At 45.6% G+C, this 22,586-nt stretch overlaps 1 protein-coding gene across 1 annotated transcript in view; it reads right to left on the minus strand.

Moving 5' to 3' along the window:
* The window catches only part of Coa8 (cytochrome c oxidase assembly factor 8), a 27,801-nt gene continuing 5,215 nt past the window's right edge, over positions 1-22,586 (minus strand). Inside the window, exons 2-5 of the mRNA XM_076849573.1 lie at positions 14,790-14,987; positions 13,762-13,825; positions 3,821-3,911; positions 1-260 (exon numbers count right to left, since the gene is read on the minus strand). Coding sequence (XP_076705688.1) covers positions 155-260; positions 3,821-3,911; positions 13,762-13,825; positions 14,790-14,987 — 459 coding nt within the window. The 3' untranslated portion in view covers positions 1-154. The remainder of the gene's footprint in view (positions 261-3,820; positions 3,912-13,761; positions 13,826-14,789; positions 14,988-22,586) is intronic.

Genomic DNA, 22,586 nt, shown 5'->3' on the forward strand with positions numbered 1-22,586 from the left:
TGCTGTGCTAGGCTTTATTTAACATTGCCTCTGTGATGACAAGCCAGCTTGGGACCGAGGTCAGGAGGGAGCAGGTGGTCCTGCCAGGAGACGGAGGCCCAGGGCTCTTGTAAGTGGAACCCAGGCTCTGGTGGGCCAGCATCAGGATGGGCTCCTAACTGCTCCTCTTCTCTTGTTTCCATCTCAGCCTGTTCCAAATCCTCTCCAGGGCCACCTTCCCCATGAAGAAGGTGATGACAAAATTACGCTTGTACCAGTCTCTGCAGGGAAACAGGAGGCATCCAGGATGAGCCCCAGGGATGGGGCCTGACAAGCAAGCAGCTCCAGCAGAGGTGAATTTTGCTCTGCCCTCCTCCCCAGGTCTTCCCCTGCCCCAAGCTGTGTCTCCACAGAAGGCATCTCTCCTGCCCTCCCATCAGGACAGGTGCAGGTGAAGCACCTGCCCCCATCCTCTGGTCTTGCTGAAGGACTCCTGGCGAGCCTGCCCTCTGTCTAGTGGCCTTCTTGGAGAGATAACTGAGGAGGGATGCAAGAGGACCAATGAGCCACAGCCAGCAGGCTCTGCAGGAATCGTGGGTCAGTCTTGATGTGGCCCTTATTTGCATGACAGCACACAGCAGAAGGACTGCAGTGTGAGAAGCTAACTCCTGGCGAGCCTGACATTGTGATGTTCATACTGTTCTGGGGGAGTCTGCACTGCCTGCCAGTTACTGGACAGAAGCTGACAGAAGCCTATACATGGGAGGAGCCTGGAGAGCTCATGTGAGGGGAGGTGCACAACAAAAGCTTGGGTCAAGCTGGGGCTGCCGCAAGGACGACACATGTCTGTGCAGCTTCTATTTCAGAGTCACACAAGTGATTTCGGGGCCTCAGTGTGAAGGAAGGAGAACAACCCAGGGTGCTAAGGCAGCCACAAGAGGTGAGCATGCTGGCTTTCTGCCACCTCCACACTCCCTGACTGAGGACATCTGTTTCCACCTGCTGATGTGAGGCTGCAGTGAGGAGCAGTGCCTAAGACAAATGGCTCGGGGAAGGCAAAACCGGAGTTCCGTGAGGACCAAGGTCTGGGATTCCGGAAAAGCCAGACTCCTGTCACTAGTGCAGACACCTGCCTGACGTATGGGTAGGAAGGGTGCCCTGTGCCATCCACATCAAGCCCGTGGGGAGCAGGTCTGGTGCAGACAGGCTCTTGGCCCACACACTCACTTGGCTAAAAGCTTAACCAGCACAGAGAGACGCTCCACAGTCTTAGGAGCAGGACCCAGATGTTTCAGGACTAATCTTTGGTCAAGGCTCCTCTCAGGAGCTCATTCAGCCTCAACTATCATCAGTGTCATCTTGGTCTTCCCTCACTTGCCCATCTGACTCTGTCACTGTTTTATATGTTTTTATTTTTTTTTAAACAAAGCCTTCTTTTTTCTTTTTTTTTAAAGAGAGAGAAAGAATTTTAATATTTATTTTTTAGTTTTCAGTGGACACATCTTTGTTTGTATGTGGTGCTGAGGATCGAACCTGGGCCGCACGCATGCCAAGCGAGCACACTACCGCTTGAGCCACACCCCCAGCCCTTTTTTAATTTTTTAAAATACTTTTTAGTTGCTGATAGATCTTTATTTATTTATTTTTTTAATATGTGCTGCTGAGAATCGAACCCAGTGCCTCACACATACCAGGCACGTGCGCTACCACTGAGCCCCAGCCCCAGCCCCTGTCACTGTTATATTTTAAAACAAATCTAAACTACCAATCTATCATTTCACCTGGATATACTGGTATTTTACATGTTATCTTTTTTAATTCCATCTTGGTATACATGTCAGTATTTTGATTTGATATTTATTAATATACTGTTTTGTTTTTATTTACTTTGTTTTCTCAGTTTCCTTCTTTCTCGTTAATGTCCTTAGGATTAACTGTTGAGATCATATTAGATTGTTACACATTCTCATGTCTTGACATTCTGTAATCTCCCTACCTGATTGCAGTTGTTGTTTTTGGGGTTTGTGTGTGTGTGTGTGTGGGGGGGTGTATGCGTGTTTAGCCTCTCTAAATGTAAATGTATTTTTTTCCTTTTTTTAAAATTTATTCTGATTTGTAATGCATGATGGCAGAATTGCAATTCACTTCATATTACACATACAGAGCACAATTTTTCAAGTCTCTGATTGTATACAAAGTATTTGTGTCTTATACATGTCCTTAGGGTAATGATATCTCACTCATTCCACCATCATTCCTACCCCTTTGCCCCCTCCTTTCCCCTCCTTCCCCTTTGCCCTATCTAAAGTTCTTCCATTCCTCCCATGATCCCTCCCAATCGCTATTATGTGACTGCATCCTCATATCAAAGAAAACATTTGGCCTTTGGTTTTTTGAGATTGGCTTGCTTCACTTAGCTTTATATTCTCCAACTTCATCATCTGCAAATGCCATGATTTTCTTCTCTTAATGCTGAGTAATGTTCCATTGTGTGTATATATACCACAGTTTCCCTATCCATTCATCTACTGAAGGGCATCTAGGTTGGTTATTATTAGCTATTTAGCTATTGTGAATTGTGCTGCTATAAACATTGATATGACTGTGTCCCTGTTTTACATGTTATCTATAACTCACTAAAATCATTTTTAAAAACCCATAATCACCATACCATCACTGCATCTAAGATGATCCATAACTAATATATAGTTCCTGCCCAACCTCCTCCATCTGCCCAAATCTCTCTTTCATCCAAACATTTCTTTACAGCTGCTGTGTGTCAATCAGGGCCCAAACAAGCCTAGACATTGCATGAATAGTCTACAATAGCTGCCCCCTGTCCCTGCCTCTTTTTTGGTGCCAGAGATGACACTAAGGCCTTTGAGTATGCTGGAATGCTCTACCAACCTAGCCCCTTTTTTTGTTTTCCTGGCTACTTGTTGAAGAGCCTGACTCACTGGCTTACAGAATCCTCAGTGTTGGGCATCTTTGAGCTTCACCTCAAACACAGTCTTCTACGTTGCCCCTTTAGTATTTCCCTGCAAACCAGCATTTTGTTTGAAAGCCCAACCACACTGCAACTCCATCTTCTGTAAGAACCCTACACAGGGCATTGTCTGTGCTTCCGTCCTGTCACAGAGGCTGCCCTGCTCCATGGTGTGTGTGCTGGGGCTGCAGGTGTGTCATCCTGACCCTTAATTATTCCATCTCCACCAATTTTCCAGCCAGGGGTGTTGGCTGCCAGGGTGACGGTTGCGTAGGTCTGTTACTTCATTAGGAAAATGGGAACTTGCTAAGTCATCTCTCTGCATTGGTTGTCTTTCTCCTACAGAGGCAGTGCTGCTTTGTGTGGTCACCATGAGACACTGCTGGTGCAGGAAAGGCAGAAAAGTGGGGCATTCTTTGGAATTTTTCCTTCTGTTTACCAATTTCCAGACTAACGACTTGGTAGTGTGGCCATACTGAGGTGACCTGTAAGCTTCGACCAGTCATCTGGAATGCAAAGGTATGCGTCTGCCTGACATCTTGTCAGCCACCATCTTTGGGAAGCTGACTGACAGCCTCCTTGCTTCCAGCCAATCAATGTCTGCACTCAGCCTGCACCCTTCCTACCCTGCACAGGCTTCTCAAGGAAGCACAATGAACTAGTGTCCAAGGACTAGGAACAAGAACTGCCATGGCATCATGCCAATAATCCGTGGCTGGCCATTTTATTTTAAAGTGCAAGTGAAGTGGACAAAATCATGCACTTCTACCTCTGATATAAATCTCAAAACTGCTAAATTGAGGTCAGAAAATAATTTTGCCCAATCCAACTTTTAGAAAGGAAAGAAACACTTACCTATTATAATACATGTGCTTCTGAAAATTTTTACTTAAAAATTCCTTATAAAAGTCAGCCATTTCTTCTGCATTCAAGGTTGCTTTTTGACCTGAAAGTAAAATTCAACATTAAGACTTCAGGACAAGTCAGGCACAGTGGTGCTTGCCTATAATCCCAGTCACTCAGAAGGCTGAGGCGGGAGGATCGAAAGTTCAAAGTCAGCCTTGACAACTTAGCAAAGACCTAAGCAACTTATAAGACTCTGCCTCAAAAAATAAAAAATAAAAAGGCTGGGGATATAGCTCAGTGGAAGTTCCCCTATCTTCAATCTCTAGCACACACACAAAAAAAAAAAAAAAAAAAAAAAACTTCAGGACAAGAGATATCCAAAAAACCTATTAGAGCTAATAAATAAATTCAGCAAGCTTACAGGATACAAGATCAACACACAAATATCAATTTTATTTCTACACACTAGGAATAAACAATCTGGTGTTGATTTCCTTTTGTTTGTTTTTTGTAGCATTTGGGATTAAACCCAGGCCTCACACACACGGCAAGCATTCTACACTGAGCTACATTCCCAGCCCTTTTTATTTTTTATTTTTTTAAGGGGGAGAGAGAGAGAGAGAGAGAGAATTTTTTTTAATATTTATTTTTTAGTTCTCGGCGGACACAACATCTCTGTTTGTATGTGGTGCTGAGGATCGAACCCAGGCCGCACACACGCCAGGCGAGCGCGCTACCGCTTGAGCTACATCCCCAGCCCTCCCAGCCCTTTTAAAATTTCACTTAAACATAGTGTCTCACTAAGTTGCCCTGGCTGGCTTCATCTTGTGATCCTCTTGCATCAGCCTCCTGAGTTGCTGGAATTATAGACATATGCCACTCACCTGACTGCAATGAATAATCTGAAATAAAATAAGAAAACAACTCTACTCACTATAACATCAAAAATAATAGACTTAAAACCAGACTTGTAGGGCATACCTGTAATCCCTGCTACTTAGGAAGCTGATACAGGAGGACTGCAAATTCAAGGCCAAAGTGGGCAACTTAGTGAGACCTTGTCTCATGATAATAATTAAAAACAAAAAAGGCTGGGAGATGTAGCTCAGGGGTAGTGCGCCCCTAGCTTCCATCTCCAGTACCGCCAAAAAGTAAAAATTTAAAAATTACTATGGATGTAGTTTGGCAGTTCAGAGAGTAAAAACACTTGTCTAGCATGCACACCACACTGGGTTCAATCCCCAGTACCACACACACAAAAAGACAGACATATGAATGAAGCTAGAGACTATCATGCTAAGTGAAATAAGTCCATTCCAAAAAACCAAAGGCTGAAGGTTCTCTCTGACATGCAGATGCTAACACACAACAAGAGGGGGTTGGGAGGGAAGAATAGAAGTTCACCGGATTAGACAAAGAGGAATGAAAGGAAGGAAGGGGGATGGAAATAGGAAAGACAGTAGAATGAATCAGTCATAACTTTGCTTTGCTCATATATGAATACACGACCAGTGAAACTGCTCATCGTGTACAACCACAAGAATGGGATCCAAATTGGAATAAGTAATACTCCATGTATGTATACTATGTCAAAATACACTCTACTGGGGCTGAAGATGTAGCTCAGTTGGTAGAGTGCTTGTCTTGTACACACAAGGCCCTGGGTTCAATCCCTAGCACCACCACACACACACACACACACAAAAAGAAAACTGGGCTGGGGATGTGGCTCAAGCAGTAGCGCGCTCGCCTGGCACTGGGGCCCGGGTTCGATCCTCAGCACCACATACAAACAAAGATGTTGTGTCCGCCGAAAACTAAAAAATAAATATTAAAAAATTCTCTCTCTCTTTCTTAAAAAAATAATAATTCCACATTACATGTACACATCATGTATAATCAAAAGAATGAGAAGTTATACTCCATTTATGTATGATGATGCATTCTACCATCATGTATAACTAATTAAGGAAAAAAAAAAAAAGACCAAGCCTTGATTAGAAGTCTAACTCAATCTCCAGGGCAGGGCAGGGCTGGAAAAGGATCTGACCACAGATGGCCAATGACTTAACCAACCATGCCTGCCTAATAAAATCTCCAGGAAGCCCCTACACCCTGGGGTTCAGAGGGCTTCCAGGGTATCACACTCTTCAGGTGCTGGCAGGTGGCATGAGGTAGAGGCATGGTAGTCTGTGCCCCATACCTAGCCCCCAAGTGTCTCTCTTCTAGCTTTTCCTGATTGGTATTCTTTGTAATAAACCAGTAGCAGTAAGTAAGTCACTTCTAAAAATTCTGTTCCAGCAAATTACAAAGCCTTCAAAGGGGATCAGGGAGACCCCGACTTATAGCTTGTCAGTCACAAGTCTGGGAAGTGGGACAGGCCTTTGAAGTGGGAGCAGTTTTGGGGACTGAGCCCTTTAACCTGTGGGATTTGACAGCAACTCCAGGAAGAATGTATCAGAATTGAATTGAATTGCTAGACACCCAGTTGATATGGAGAACTGGACAAACAGGGTTGAAAAATATAATCATGTAGCTGGGCACGCCTGTAATCTCAGCTACTGGTGAGGCTGAGGCAGGAGGATCGCAAGTTTAAGATCAACTTGGGATCAGTGAGATCCTTTATCAAAATAAAATAAAAGGGCTGGGGTGTGGGGTGTGGCTCAATGATAGAGTACTTATCTAGCATGGAGGCCCCAGGTTCCGTCCCCTATAAGGATAAAAAAAAAAAAAAGAAAAAGAAACAACCAAAACAACAACAACAAAACAATACCAATACCATGAACTTGGTGTCAGGAGGAAGAGACCTGTGGATCCAGTAGTTCACCTGTAGGTATACTACACAGCACATATCTGTTCCCAGCTGCATGAGTCATAGTCAAAGAAGGAACAACAAACATCCTTCAACTGAGGGACAGAGAAAACGCACTCCATCCATAGCATGGAACAGCATTTGGTCATAAGGAAGGGTCTCGGAAGCACTGTAACATGGACGAGCTGGATGCAGGGTAAGCCCAGGTGGAGGCAGAAGGCAGATACACGCTGCATGATCCATCATCTGCCATGTGCAGAACAGGTAACTCCAGATTCAGACAGCAGACTGGTGCCTTCGGGGTCTGGAGGGAACTGAAACTGACTGTTAACAGGTAGAGGTTTCCCTCTGTGCAGATGGAAATGTCCTGGGATTAGACAGTGATGTGCGGATGATCTGTGAACCCTAAAAACCCAGAATTACACACTCTCAAAGGGTCAATTTTAAGGTATGTGGATTATAACTCAGAAAGGAAAAAAAGACTAAGGGCCAAAAAGTTAGATGCTATATTATCAGACCTACTAATTACAGGAGACTCCACACCCTATGCAGGCCATGGCACGTGCCTTCCTTGCCATGCTGGGCCAGTGTGCACAGACCCTCACCAAGGAGCTATGACAGGGCAGTGAGGAGCCTTCCAGCCCAGGGAAGGCAGGAGCCTGCCTGCTCAGTGGGCTCAGAACACTGAGTGAGGGTGCTGGACAGGGGGCTGGTGCAGGGACAGACACAGCCCATCCCCATGGTTGGGTGGTGCCACTCTCGGAATCACCCATTCATAAGCCCCAAGAAGGCCCTGGCGGAAATCCGCAGAGCAGCTCAGGCCCAGGCTCTTGCACCAGCAGTGGTGGGTGAGAGAATGAGATTGTGTGGTGGGGAAAGGGTGAGAGAGTGCACCCTGGCTTCCAGGCCCAAGCCCTGAACAAGAACTACCATCTCCTGTAAGAACCTGGGCACTACACTCAGGGCTGGGGCAGAGAAGCAGCCAGGCTCCTGCTCCCACCCTGTAGGGGTGTTATGCTCTAATCCCCTGCCATCCACCTCCAGCAGTGGCCTGGCAACATGGCTATGCTGAGGCCTCAGCCCACTGGGATGCTCAGGTCAGTCAGCTTGGAGCTGACCAAGTGCATGTTCCCAGACAGAAACAAGCACACTGTCCCCTCACAACAGAGGCCAGGAGCCACACTACTCTGGCACCCGCCAGGCCCAAGCAGTAGTATGTGTGGCTGGAGCAGATGGTGGCTCAGCTCCGCAGCACTCACTAGGCAGTGCAGGCGACTTCCTATCTGTGCCTCTGTTTACTCAATTGCACAATGCAGGCAATGGCCATGGTGTCCCATGCACTACTGCTGACACAGAGCAAGGTGAGTGTCAGACTCTGGTCACGGCTCAGCAGTTATCTACTATGCAATGCACACAAGGCAGTTTATTCACAAGTCCTCTCCTGGCCAGTCTTCCTATTACCCTGTCTTCCCCTGCTGTCCTCCTGCTCAGCACCCTCTCTTACTTCCTCCCTACTTTCCTGCTAGTTTTCTCGGATCTACACACCTGGCAGTGCAGTGTCCCAGTAACCCTCTGTCTGCAGGCTCCCCTCCTGCCCCACTGGCATGTCCACAGCTCTGCCCCCTCCAACCTGTCCCCAGTGAGGAGGACCATGCTGGGACTCAAGGACCATGACTGACTAGGAGGATGGAAGCTACTTGAGCAAAGATGGGAGCAAGTAGTTAACTGAGGGGCAAGAGGTGACAAAGGCTTGCAGGAAAGATGACTTGTGGGCTGGTGTGAAAGATAAGGGCCCTGCAGGGTAGAGGGGGTCACTCCAGGCCAAGGACCAGGCCAGGCAGGAGGGCAGGTGGAGGTGCAAGAAGGCGCTCTGAATGAGGGACAGTGGTGCCAGGCTGAAGAGTACCAGAGCGGAGTCCAGAGGTAGGCACAGGGTGGATGAGGGCAAGCAGCAGCAGCAGCTTTGAGGGAGGTGGCCTTCATGGTCCTTAGAGCTGTGTGCCTCCCAATAGTTGGGTGCAGTAGTAGCACATGCCTGTAATCCCAGCAGCTCACAAGGATCAAGTTTGAGGCCAGCCTCAGCAACTTAGCAAAACCCTAAGCAATTTAGCAAGACCTTATCTCAAAATGGAAAATAAAAAAGAGCTGGAATGTGGCTCAGTGGTTAAGTGCCCCTGGATTCAATCCTCATTACCAAAAGAGAGAGAGTGAGAGAGAGAGAATGAATTGTGGCCCCCAAGTCAGCTTCTGAGGTCTCTCTTAGCCTTTCATGGCCACGTGAGGAACTGAAGAGGTGGGAAAAGTAGCTCCTCCCAGCAGCAGCAGTGGAACTGTTCCACTGGATAGACAGAGCCAGTCTCTGTCCCCAACTAGCTGTGTGGCCTTGAACGATGACTTCCTGTGCCGTTCCCTCAAGTCTAGCATGTGGTCATAAAAGCACACCCTCACAGGCAGCTCTGAGACCTGGCACTGGTCAGCGAGGCAGGAGGGACACTGAACGAAGACTAAGCAGCGCTGCCATGCCCAAGGACTCCCAAGGGGCTCTCAGGATAGGCCTGTGGGCACCTCAGTGCCAACACCCTAGGCAGATGCTCTGTAGAAACCAAGGGTACCAGGAATCTTTGCAAGTGGCTCATCTCCACAGCTGCCAGCACTGCAGCTTGTTACTGAACATAAGTGGGAGTGGGGGAGGGAAGCAATCCATCCCATCACCACTGATGGGGTACCGACCAGGTGCTTCAGACACCAGCTGATAGGGAACCTAGCTCCTGAAGAATAAGTACATAAGTGATACAAGAAACAAGAAGGAACCCTCTCGCCCACTGTGCTGCCCACCTTACAGTGACATTTAATTTAGGGACAACAGTGGAACTCAACATATTTTGCTTTCTGTACCTGGAGAAGACCAAGAGTTTCCCCCATGGCTAGTCATCCAGTAAACATGCAGTGAGTGGATGGGCCACCCAAGCCCTATCTATCCCACTATTTTTGGATTCAGAGACACTTTCTGCCCTTTGCAATTAAAGATAATTCTGCAAGGGACACCCTGCTAAACTTGCATATTCCCCACAGTGAGACAGATGTTGGCGAAATAGTTCTGGCCTTTACTCTCCTGCTTTCTGGCATGTGTGTGACATGTGCAGCTAGACCCTCATGTGAACTTCATGCTGCACCAACCATCAAGCTCACTCCACCAGCACAGTCTCTCATCAGGAAAACCATCCTGTGAATGCAGAAAACACAAAACCATGCCTTGTTGTTTCAGATACACTACAAAGTTTGGAGTCTGACAACTTTTTCTCCTCACAATCATTTTGTTACTAACAAAAACTTGGTGCAGCTTTTCCAAAAGTCCAAATGGGCTGTGTCATCTCTGCCACCAGTGCTCACCCATCTGCTGTTCATGGCTAACTGTACATGTCTGGACACTGACCCCTTTGTCTGCCCAGCCCCCCAGGCTGCCTCCATCCTGCGTTTCCATGGCAGCAGCCTGGCTCATTCAACACAAGCCCGCCTCTGCCTGGCTAACAGGGCTCAGCAGCTGGAAGTCTGCCTGGGGAAAGGCCAGCCTCAGGCTGGCTTCACTGACTGTGGGGGGGACAAACCGGGGTGGGGGGAGGCATGGGAAGCCAGTTTACGGAAGAGTAAAAGAGTAGGAGACAAAAATCTAAAAATGAAAAGGAAAAAGGAAGGAATCCAAGCATTGCTGATTCCACTAAAGACAGGCCATGGCAGAGGCTCTGCTCCACCAGCTCCTGGGTGCTGAGCCTCCTACAACATCACGGGAGACATCACAGGAGTCCTAAGGACACAGGATGTTTTCACTTCCCACGTTGCTACAGTTTGGCTCTAGAATGTCCCCAAAGGCCATGTGTTGAAGACATGGTCCTCAGAGTGGCACAAGAGGAGGCAGAGAAACCTTTAGGAAGTGGGGCCCATGGGAGGTCATTGGGTCACAGGGGCATGCTCTCAGAGGGGACTGAGGGCCACTTCCTCTCAATCCTGTTTCCTGGGCATGAAATGAGCAGTGTGCTCTGCCACATGCTCCAGCCACTACCATACAAACAGAGGCCCGAAGCAACAGGTCCACCCAATCTGGAGCTAGAACCTGCAGAACGTGAGCCGAGCAGGCCCCCTCTCTCTTTTTTTTTTTTTTGGTGCTCTTCAACCCAGCTGCACCCTCAGTTCATCAACATTATGCTTTTAATTATACATTTCAGAATGACTAGCTGACACACACACAACAACCCTAAAGAGCTATTGTTTTTGTGGTAATAACACTACATCTACTCTCAACACCCTTTAGGAACAGTGCACTACTAATTGCAATCACCATGATGTGCAATGGGTTGCTGAATGTACTCAACCCACCCCTCTGGTTGGGACTTCCTGTCCTCTGACAAGCAGCTTCCCTCCCCACGACTGAACAGCTGCCAAAATGGATGGCTTGGTTCATACTCCCTCTCCCTGATACATGCTGTTGTTTTGTTACCAAATTAATTTTAAAATCTCACTTAAGGCCAGCCTTTCAACATTTAGCAGAACATCAATAGGATGCTGTGCTATTAATAAGACTGAAAACAACCTCTCCCATCTGCTAGGAGAGTAGCTAGTTCCCAACCCACTTCTGCAGCAGGAGCCAGCCTGCTACCATCTGATACAGGACCCCCCACACACACTCACACACCAAATACACAGAGAAGGGGATGAACTGAGGGCTGCTGAAACCCAGCAGGCCCTGGAGACCTGACTCCTTCAGGCAGAATCTAGGTTCTACCTCCTCACTGTGGGATCTGGGGTGGGGATTCTGTCATCAGTAAGCTTCAGACTCCTCAACTGTAAAATGGTAAAATCATCAGCACCTCCTTCATTTGGTCTTTGTGGATGATACATGCAAGGACTTAGCATAGTGCCTGCAGAGCCAGGACCCCCATTAAGTCTGAGCTGCCATTCTTGTGTTATTGACAGGGCACAGTACCCTTTCCTGCTGCTGCCCTCCCAGACCTGGCCTGTCAATATACCAGAGATAGGTGAGGCGGAAGCCAGGTATCTCAAGCTGGGCTGGGGTGCAGTTCAGTGGTGGAGACCCTGCCCAGAAGGCATGGAGGAGGCCTGGGTTCAATCCCCAGCACTGCCCAAAAGAGAGAGACAGAAAGGTTGCCCCCGCCTCCCCCAGCACATTCTTCTGCATGAATCCTGGCCAGACTAGGGATAAACAAGAAGGCAAGGACAGACTTGGCTTTTGGGGTCAATGGCTCTGGATTTTCCATGAGAATAATGTCTCTCTCTCTCTCTCTCTTTTTTTTTTCCCCTTGGTACTGGGGATTGAACTCAGGGGCACTCAACCACTGAGCCACATCCCAGCCCTATTTTGTATTTTATTTAGAGACAGGTTCTCAATGAGTTGCTTTGTGTCTCACTTTGAACTCATGATCCTCCTGCCTCAGCCTCCCAAGCCTCTGAGATTGCAGGTGTGGCCACCGAACCTGGCTCCCCGCCCTTTTCTATATATATTTTAGTGACAGGGTCTCACTAAGTTGTTTAAGTCCTCGCTAAGTTGCTGAGGCTGACTTTGAACTCACAATCCTTATGCTTCAGCCTCCCAAGCCTCTGGGATTACAGGTATTTGCCACTGGGCCTGACAAGAGCATAATGTCTTGACGGTAGACACCTACTTAAAAAACAGTATGAGGGCTGGGGATGTGGCTCAAGCGGTAGCGCGCTCGCCTAGCATGCGTGCGGCCCGGGTTCGATCCTCAGCACCACATACAAACAAAGATGTTGTGTCCGCCAAAAACTAAAAAAAATAAATAAATATTAAAAATTGTGTCTGGGGGCTGGGGATGTGGCTCAAGCGGTAGCGCGCTCGTCTGGCATGCAAGCGGCCCGGGTTCGGTCCTCAGCACCACATACAGACAAAGATGTTGTGTTCGCCAAATACTAAAAAATAAATATTAAAAAATTCTCTCTCTCCCAATCTCTCTCTCTCTCTTACTCTTTCTAAAAAAAAAAAAAAAAAAAAATTCTGTCTCTATCTCTCACCTCTCTCTTAAAAAAAAAAAAAAAAAACAGTATGAAATGTTATTAAGGCCTGATATCAAAACCTAGAGAAAATGTCAAAGCTTATTTTGAGCACTAGACTTTTTGGCCAAAAAGAAAATGTCAGTATTGGTAGATAAAGGGAACTGAGGTAATCTGGCACAAAAAAATGCCTGGTTAGGGGCAACAGGCCAGGAAACAGGTGAGAGAGGCAGGGACAGGGTGCCATGCTAGGCAGGTTCCTTCAGAGAAATGGGGCTGTCATGCTATGGTGAAGAGAGACCAGGAATGTAAGCTGGGAGGCAACTGTCATACCTGCATTGGGTGGAAAGTCTGCTTGTGGTGCATAAAATGGACTTAAAGGGAAACACAGGCTAAATTCTGGGTGTCTTAGTCCTGTCCACTCCCATACGCTCTGTGTGTGTGTGTGTGTGTGTGTGTGTGTGTGTGTGTGTGTGAATAAAGTTTTACTGGGGCACAGTACTTCATTCAACAGCAACATGGAATATTTCCGGCGGATATCCCATAGAGCCCACAAAAGGTAAACTATTCACTGTCTAGTCTTTACAGAAAAAGTGTCCTTGCCTCTGATTTAAAGCTTGGATGTTGGGCAAAAAAACTAGGAAATTACTGCAACAGGCAAAGAATTAACAAGGACCTGAACCTCAGCAATGTTTCAAGGGCAGAAAGCAGCAAAAAATGTTGAGAAATGCTCCAAAGGTAAACCTGGAAACCAGAGGAAGGGCAAGGAACAGCTTCTCTTCCTTTCGCTTTCCCACTTATGAACTGACTCAAGAATCCAGGAGGAAGAGCTGGAATTGGGAGGGGGTTGCAGAGGCCCTGGGAACTCAGGCTGGAAGTCCCCTGAGACGGTGCCACAGTACTCCAAGAGAGAAGAGGGAGCAATGGTCCGGAAGGGAATTCCCAGTAGTAAGAGGCAAGGGAAAGAAGCCCTTGGGGGCAACAGAAGGGAGGAGATGACCCTGAGGCTGCAGAGGTGGGTGGGAGGCCTACCATGGATTCCCCTGCTGCCCTCCACACCCAGCTTTCCACTAGCTCATACCACCACCACATCAGCCAGAAGCACAGATGTACTGACCTGATCCAGGGCACAGGCCCAAGCCTTTGGCCTTCAGTCTTGAATGAATGAACTCCTCCTTTTCCTAAAAGAAGACACTGTCAGAATCCTCTCCGTCTCCACTTCTCTCAGGCCACAGCACATTCTGAAGCACTCTGACGTGGGTTTGCTGAGGAATGGCTCACCTCAAGCCTGTTTTAAACCACCTGAATTTGGTTGAAAGTTTCATGCTTGAAACAGGATTTTAAAACTAGATGTTCAATAAACTCTGGGAAGCAGCTTGTTTATAAATCCAAAGAACATGATGAATAGATTCCATTTGACTTCGTCCATCCAAATGGATAAACGAAGTTCAGATGTTTTCCTTCTCAATTAGAATATTTATACTTCTTTCTCACATAGTTTACTTCTGAGTAAGCAGTTAAGAATTTTGAAATCTCATTGGGTGTAGTGGCCCACGCCTATAATCCCAGTTATAGAGGCTGAGGCAGGAAGATGATAAGTTCAAGTCCAGTCTCAGCAACTTAGGGAGACCCTGTCTCAAAAAATAAAATAAAATAAAATAAAAAGGGCTAGAGATGTGGCTCAGAGATAGAGCACCCCTGGATTCAATCCCTATTACTGCAAATAGAAAATAAAGAAATATCAGGAATAATGATAATATGTCAAAGACACTAAATTTTTATAAACATGAACACACAGGTAAGACAGGTACTTCTGGTTCTGGCTTTATTGCTCACTTTCCTTCCTCAAAATCTTGAGATCTGTGATCTATGAATGGTCAGTGCTTCTCATGTACAGCTACAAGTTAAAAGGTCTACCCAGGGTGGAGTATCACCTAGTGTGTATGAGGCCTGGATTTGACCCCCAGCATTGTAAAAAGTAAAATTTAAAATAAAAAGGTCTACACACACACACACACACACACACACACACACAGAGTGTATGGGAGGGGGCAGGACTAAGACACACTAAACAGACATGAAAGACCCAGCACCCTCCAGTGGCCTCCTGTATCATCTCTATTCTCATTTGAAACCTGTACTTACCTTACTAAAAGTCAAATTCTGGTTTGCCCAGAATTGCTGATTCCATTCCTGCGTTTCTTGTCTTAATTCTCTAAGCTTTTGTTCCAATGGTGATTCATTTTCAGGGACGTAAAAGTGAACAGGTCGAAGGTTTGAATATTTATCTGGGGGTCCTATCCAGTCATGGCAAGATTTTCTTGGAGGGCAGAATCTTGACACCTTGAAAGAATGCATGGCATTACACAAAATCAGACAAGCCCCGGACATGATGAAATCAGCAACCCATATTTACTAAACTCCTTTCCTGGTTTTCTTGTTTTAAAACCACAGTATGCCAGAGAATTTCCAAATTTATTTATTTGTTTACATACTAAGAATTGAACCCAGGGGTGCTTTACCACTGAGCTACATCCCCAGTCCTTTTTATTTTTTATTTTGAGACAAGGTCTTTCTAACTTGTCTATGCTGGCCTTGAAATTGAGATCTTCCTGCCTCAGCCTCTGGAATAGTTTAGACTATGGACATGAGTGATCAACCTGATGGAATTTAAATAACTAAAATGAATAATAACATCATTACACCATGTTCAACATATGGTGCTGGAATAATTCTGCTTCCGGTGCAAAAAAGGAAGAGGGAGAAGTGGAGGAATGGGAGGGAAGGGAGGAGAAGAATCTTATTCAACCTGTACCTTGCCCCACATACAAAAATTAACTCAAGTCCCAGGCATGGTGGTGCACACCTATAATCTCAGCAATTTGGGCGACTAAAGCAGTAGGACTGCAAGTTCAAGGTCAGCCTCAGCAACTTAATGAGACCCTGTCTCAAAATATAATTTAAAAATGACTGGGGGTGTAGCTCAGAGGCAGAATACTCCCAAATTCAGTCTCCAGTACCACAAAAAAAGAAAGAGGACTGAGACTGTAGCTCAGTGGTAAAGTGCTTGTCTCGCATGTATGAGGCACTAAGTTCAATCCTCAGCACCACATAAAAATAAATAAAGATACTGTGTGTTCATCTACAACTAAGTAAATATTAAAAAAAAAAAGAAAGAAAAAAGTTAACTCATAGACTTAGATGTAAAATCTAAAATTATAAGAGCTTCTAAAAGAAATCATAGGAAAAAAATTTTGCAATCTTAGATTAGGCAAAGACTTCTTAGATATACCAAAAACACAATCCATAAAACAAAAATTGGATTTCATTAAAGTTAAGACATTTTGCTTTTCTGGGGATGGGGTTGTGGCTCAGTGGTAGAGTGCTCACATAGCATGGGTGAGGCATTGGGTTCAGGCCTCAGTACCACATATAGATAAATAAATAATGTTATTGTGTCCATCTACAACTACAAATTTTTTTAAAATGATATTTTGCATTTCTAAAAACACTGTGTAGAAAATGAGAAGATAAGCCATAAACTGGATGAAAACATATGCACATCTGAAATAGGGATTGTCCCCAGAATACCTATATATCTCTCAAAACTCAGTAAGAAAAAAAGAACCCGGGCTGGGGTTGTGGTTCAGTGACAGAGCACTCGCCTAGCACATGAGAGGCACTGGGTTTGATCCTCAGCACCACATAAAAATAAGTAAATAAAATAAAGGCATTGTGTCCAACTACAAAAAAGAATATTAAAAAAAAAAAGAACCCAACTTTAAAGTGGGCAAAATATTTGAGTAAAGGTGGGCTTGGTGGTACACACCTATAATTCCAGCTACTCAGGAGGTGAGGCAGGGGCATCACAAATTTGAGGCCAGCCTGGGCAACTGAGTGAGACCCTCTCTCAAAATAAAAAGGGTGGGGGCTATAGCTCAGAGGTAGAACACTCCCGGATCCAATCCCTAACTGAAAAAAAAAAAAAAAAAAAAGCTTTTTTGAACAATTATTTCACCAAAGAAGATATGGAGGAGACAAACACATAAAAATAAGCTCAGGGCTGGGGATGTGGCTCAAGCCGTAGCACGCCCGCCTGGCATGCGTGCGGCCCGGGGTTCGATCCTCAGCATCACATACAAAGATGCTGTGTCCTGCTGAAAACTAAAAAATAAATATTAAAAATTCTCTCTCTCTCTCAAAAAAAAAATAGGCTCAATATCATTACTTATTAGGGAAATACAGACCAAAACCAAAATGCCATACCCTGTACCTATCAGAATAGTTAAAACAAAACTGTGATACCAGTATCATCAAGGACCAGAAACAATTCAGCTCCCATCCCATGCTATTCGGAACGCAAAATGACAACCCCTTCAGAAACAAGGCCAGCACAAAGACAGACATACATAACATGCAACCCCATACCCCGCTTCCAGGTGTTCACACAAGGAATGGATACACACATGTTCATACAAAACCTGCATGCAACTATTGGAAGAGGCTGTGTTTATAACCAGAATCTGGAAACAGAATAAACGCCCTTCCCCTAGTGAAGAGAAAAACCAGTACAGTGGGTCCACACAGGAGCCACTACTCAACATGCCATAGGATGAATCGCAAACACAGCATACTAACCGAAGAAGCCACTCTACTATCCTGTTTATGTTGTTTTGAACAGACAGGTGCTGGTGGCAGGAAAGGAGGGGCAACAAGGAGTGTGGGTGAAGACAACCTTCTGCATCTTGACAGAAATGCATGCCACTGGTCTCCAACAATGTGACTTCCACCTCCAACAGAGCACTCCGAGCCCTTCCTCCATGAACAACTAAACTCCACTCAGCAACAAGGGTGACCCACTGGGGCATACAACAGGGATGTACTGCACAACACAGAAACACATTGTGTGATTCCACTTGTACAACATTAGGAATTTTCTGGGAAGATAAACTTTTTTCAAAAGTCAGTGAACCATACACTAAAAATGAGTGTATTCATTTTATTATATATAATCAGACCTCAATAAAGTTAAAAAAAAAGTTGAGGAGTGGGTATTGGGGATTAAACCCAGAGGGGCTTAAACACTGAACCACATCCCAGCCCTATTTGTATTTGAGACAGGGTATCACTAAGTTGTTTAGGGCCTCCTCTAGGTTGCTGAGTCTTGAACTTGAGATCCTCCTGCCTCAGCCTCCCCAGTCGCTGGGAATACAGGCATGTGCCACTGTGCCCGGTTATAAAGTAAATTTTTTAAATGGGAAAATTTAGCTGGGCATGGTATGCACCGTAACCCCAGTGCCTCCTAAGGATGAGGTAGGAGGATCTCAAGTTCAAGGCCAGCCTGGATGATATGGCAAGACCTTACCTCAAAATAAAAAGGGCTGGGGTATGGCTCAGTGGCAGACCACCCCTGGGTTCATTCCTCAGTAACAAACAAAACAATTATATTTTCAACCCAGCTACGCACCATATTCTATTGCTGGGACTAACAATGTGCAGCAGGACACAGCCCCACCAGCACCCCAACAGTGGACCCTACCAACAGCTCACCCTACTGACAGCTCCCCATGCACACAGTGCCCCCTGCTGACGGATCCCCGTGCCCACAGCAAGGACACCTTGGAGAAGCTGAAAAGAGTTTAACCACAGAAAGGAATTCACAGAGGGGGCCAGAATAATAACACTAGCCCGCATAAGAGGATTGAACAGTAAAATATTGGAGGCTCCAGCTGGGACACAAGCAAGAAGGATCTGACTATGTCTCTCTATTTGGGGAAGTTGTAGTGCACGATTAAAACAGATGCAGTCACTGGACGATCAAGAGGATTTGGATTTGTCCTTTTCAAAAATGCTAATGTTAATAAGGTCTTGGAATTAAAATCTGGAGATAAAATTGATAGTCCTCAAAAGGACAAAGCTTTAAAAGGAAACAAATGCCCTAGCAGGCTTTTGTGGATCCAGACACTTCTGAAGAACAAAAAGAATATTTTGGAGCCTTTGGAGAGAACTGAAAACATTGAACTTCCTGTGGATATAAGAACAAATGAAAAAGAGGATTTTGCTTTGACACATTTACAGATGAAGACCAGTAAAGAAAATGTGTGAAAGCAGATATCAAACTGGTTGTGGGAACTGTGAAATTAAGTTGCACATAAAAGAGGTACACAGGGGCTGGGGTTGTAGCTCATTAGTAGAGTTGCCTTGCATGCATGAGCCATTGGGTTCCATCCTCAGCACCACATAAAAATAAAATAAAGATACTGTGTCTATCTACAATTAAAAAAATATTAAAAAAAGAAGAAGTACACAGGTGGCATCAAGAACAAAGAGGGACGGCTGGGGATATAGCTCAGTTGGTAGAGTACTTGCCTCACATGCACTACGCTCTTGGTTCAATCCCCAGCACCAAAAAAAAAAAAAGAACAAAGAGGAAGAAGCGGTGCCATAGCTGGTTGCCCAATCCAGGGCCACACTGGGACAAGGGTTTAGTAATCATAGGATGAAGGATGTAGAAACTCCACAGTGTCCAAGATGAAGATCAGAATTACAGTGACTGTGGCAGACAGGACGACACTGGGTGTAACTGCAGGCACCGTGGATGGGATATGCAGACCTTAGTGGTCAGCCAGCACTTGAAGGCATCTTGAGGGTTGGCAATTGTCAAGAATTCCCAGTCCTACTAAAGGAGGATGCTGGAGAAATCCATCCTGGAGGACCACACCAAAGACTGGTCTTCTGTTGATCTAAGACAACTGTTTAACGTACAAGACACAACGTATGTCCAACTGCATGTCGCCACCAATTAGTTTTGTTTTTACTTTGTCCTTTGCTTTTATGACTCAATGGGCATTTGTTTATACAAGTTTTATTTGTATGATTTCATGTTAAACCTTTTATGATTGTTTTTAAAAAAGCAAAAGAAAAACCCAATCACCATGAATATGATATAGTGATGAGTTTTGGATGTTGTGTCAATTGTTATCACAAACTGGAATATTCTATCAAATTTAACCAGCATTTGCAGAGCAGTCATGAAGCCTACACTCTGAAGATCCCTGTGGGCAGATGAGAGGTCTCTAGGTGTGCTGTGGCTCTGAGCATGAGCCATTCTCTATGGGCAGGTGATGATGGTATGGGAGCTACAGGGACAGGAACAGAGAGAAATCATGGGGACATTGGTGGCCCATGATGAAGACCCCCTCTGGCAGCGAGGCAGTAGGAAATGTTGCACATGGTGGATATATGTTGTTATATAACTTTTCTTCATATAAGAATGTACAGCACACAATTTACAAATGATAATAAAACATGACATATTTTGTATAAATTCCATATAGTCAGTTGAGTTCCACAAACTACTTCATTAATTTTAAAACTGGGATGCAGCTCAATGGGTTTGATCCCCAGCATTGCAAAAAAAAAAAAAAAAAAAAAAGTTTCTGGAATAAAAAAAATATATTTAAAAAAAAGGCTTCTGGACTCCCCCAAAGCCTCTGCAGCTATAGTATGTAGATACTGGCAGACAGGAGTCCCAACAGACAGGCAAGCCAGCGCCCCACTCTGTGCTGTCACCAAGTGCCCTCCCCTCCAGCAGACAGGCGCTACAGAGGACTGTTCCCCCATCTTCCCACTACTTCCCTCTCCTCCTCTCAGACTCCTGCCAGGAAGGGCCTTTCCAGGCTGCCTGCAGTAACAAAGCAAGCAGTGCTTTGTCACATCTGTCTACTGCTTCTTACTTTTCCAGTCAGTCTCCATTTTTTTCCATTATACTTTGAGAGATTTTGACTTCAAGTATGGCAGGCTCTTTCTCCATTTTTACCCATAAATAAATACATCTCTTTGTTCACCAGGCAGCTGCTATTAGGGAGGCAAGAGGCTTTTGTAAAAGGCTGACTCCCTGGATAATGTCATTATCCCCCAAGGATAATGACTGTAATTTACAGCTCGCACAGTATAAGCCACAATGCCTGGTCTTGGAACTTGGGCAGGAGGGCTGTGCGTGGGCAGGACAGGCTCCCTATGGGTGGGCCCCTGGGAGGCATGCTAGAACCTGACACTTCAGGGACAGGCAGCCTTGCAGTCCTGCCCTCTTGGGGGAGGCGGAACCTACATGTCCTCGCCTGTCAGGCTGAACTTCATCCCTGGGAGGGAGGGGAAACTAAGCTTCCAGTTGTTGGAATCATATTTTTTTAAATATTTATTTTTTAGTTGTAGTTGGACACAATACCTTTATTTTATTTATTTTTTTTTATGTGGTGCTGAGGATTGAACTCAGGGCCTTGCACATGCTAGGTAAGCACTCTCCCACTGAGCCACAACCCCAGCCCATGTTGGAATCATTTTGATTTTTTACCAGTGACCTGCTGGGCTGGACAACCCCAGGACATTGCCCTCCCACCCACACACACTGGGTATGAGCTTCCCCAGACCCACCTCTGTGCCCCAGCCTGGCTCTCCACCAAGGAGCACTCCCACCCAGGGATCTCTCCCTCTACCAGCCAGGTAGAGCAGGAGGTAGTGAGTTTTCAGAGAGGAAGAATTGACTCAGGATCAGCAGGTACCCTGGCTTACATAACAACAGAGAAGGTGCCAGAAAACTGTTAGAGTCTGTAAACAAGTCAAGATGGTGCCTGGCAAAATGCCAGAGGGAGTGGTTTGTAAAGTAACGCCAGGGAGCCATTAAGTGTGGAGATTCCTTATTGGTTGACTGCTGTATCTAGTTTATGTTAATTAGATAAGCTGTGTGGAATGTATAAATACCCCTCCTGTCCTACAATAAAGGGCTCCCACTCCTGCAGTATCAAGTACACAAGTTGCTTGAATCCACCCCCCCACACCCCCCCACACCCCCGTTATTTTGCTGCAGCCGGACTGCAGCAGAAAACAGCAAAGAGGGAAAGTTTAGGGAAAGCATATTCTTGTAGGCCATCTAGGGAGTGAGAGGCACATTTTGAGGGTTACCAGATTTTCTTTTATGTGAAACTTGGTTGGGGTGGGGGGTATAGTATGGAATGGCACATAGGGATGATCTAAGTCTGTGATCTCACAATGGTTTATGGTCATTCTCAGGATCCTTAAGCTGATGTGGTCTTCACTATCTGATGAGTAGATAACACTGGAAAACTCCCTAAATTACGATTTCTTAAACTATCATCTCTTGCCGGGCACTGTGATGCACACCTGTAATCCCAGCAGCTAGGGAGGCTGAGGGAGAAGGATCACAAGTTCAAAGCCAGCCTCAGCAAAAGCAAGGCTGCTAAGCCTTCAGTAAGACCCTGTCTCTAAATAAAATACAAAATAGGGCTGAGGATGTGGCTCAGTGGTTGAGTGCCCTTTGATTCAATCCATGGTACCCCTTCCCCAAAAACATGTCATCTCTTTTTTGCTTAATCTATTTATTGGAAGGTTGATTAACAGTACACAGGTAAATTTACAGATTTCTCAGGAACTTGGGAGAAATAGGTCTGGAAAAGTATGTGGAACTCCTGAATTAAAATCATATTACCTTCTTCTTCTTTTATGTCTCCCATCTGTTTATTTCCTCTACCCTACCTCACTTCTTGCCCTATCATTCCAGACTCCTCTGAGACAGAAACTCAAAGCTTTTCCCTCAGTGGGGGTGATGGTCCTCAGTTCCCTATTCTAGAAAAAAATCAGCAAACCAAATTTAGCAATTCATAATTGCAAAGGAAAGCCACCTAGGCCAGAGGAATACCTCCCTCCTTCATGGCAATGACCCTATACAACAGGAGCATGTCCTCTCTGGTGATACTCTGTTCACTGTTTTTATTACCTTTAAGGACCTACTCAACAGTCTCTTTCCCACCCTCTCTGGATCCAAGTCCTAGTTAAAGGCCCACACCCCAGAGCTGTTCAATGACTTCCATCAATTCCTGTGGGCTTGCCCAAACCCCACTCCTCTCAGAGCTGGGTCAAGGCTAG

Source organism: Callospermophilus lateralis, chromosome 3 (assembly GCF_048772815.1).
Source record: "Callospermophilus lateralis isolate mCalLat2 chromosome 3, mCalLat2.hap1, whole genome shotgun sequence".
NCBI lineage: Eukaryota > Metazoa > Chordata > Mammalia > Rodentia > Sciuridae > Callospermophilus > Callospermophilus lateralis.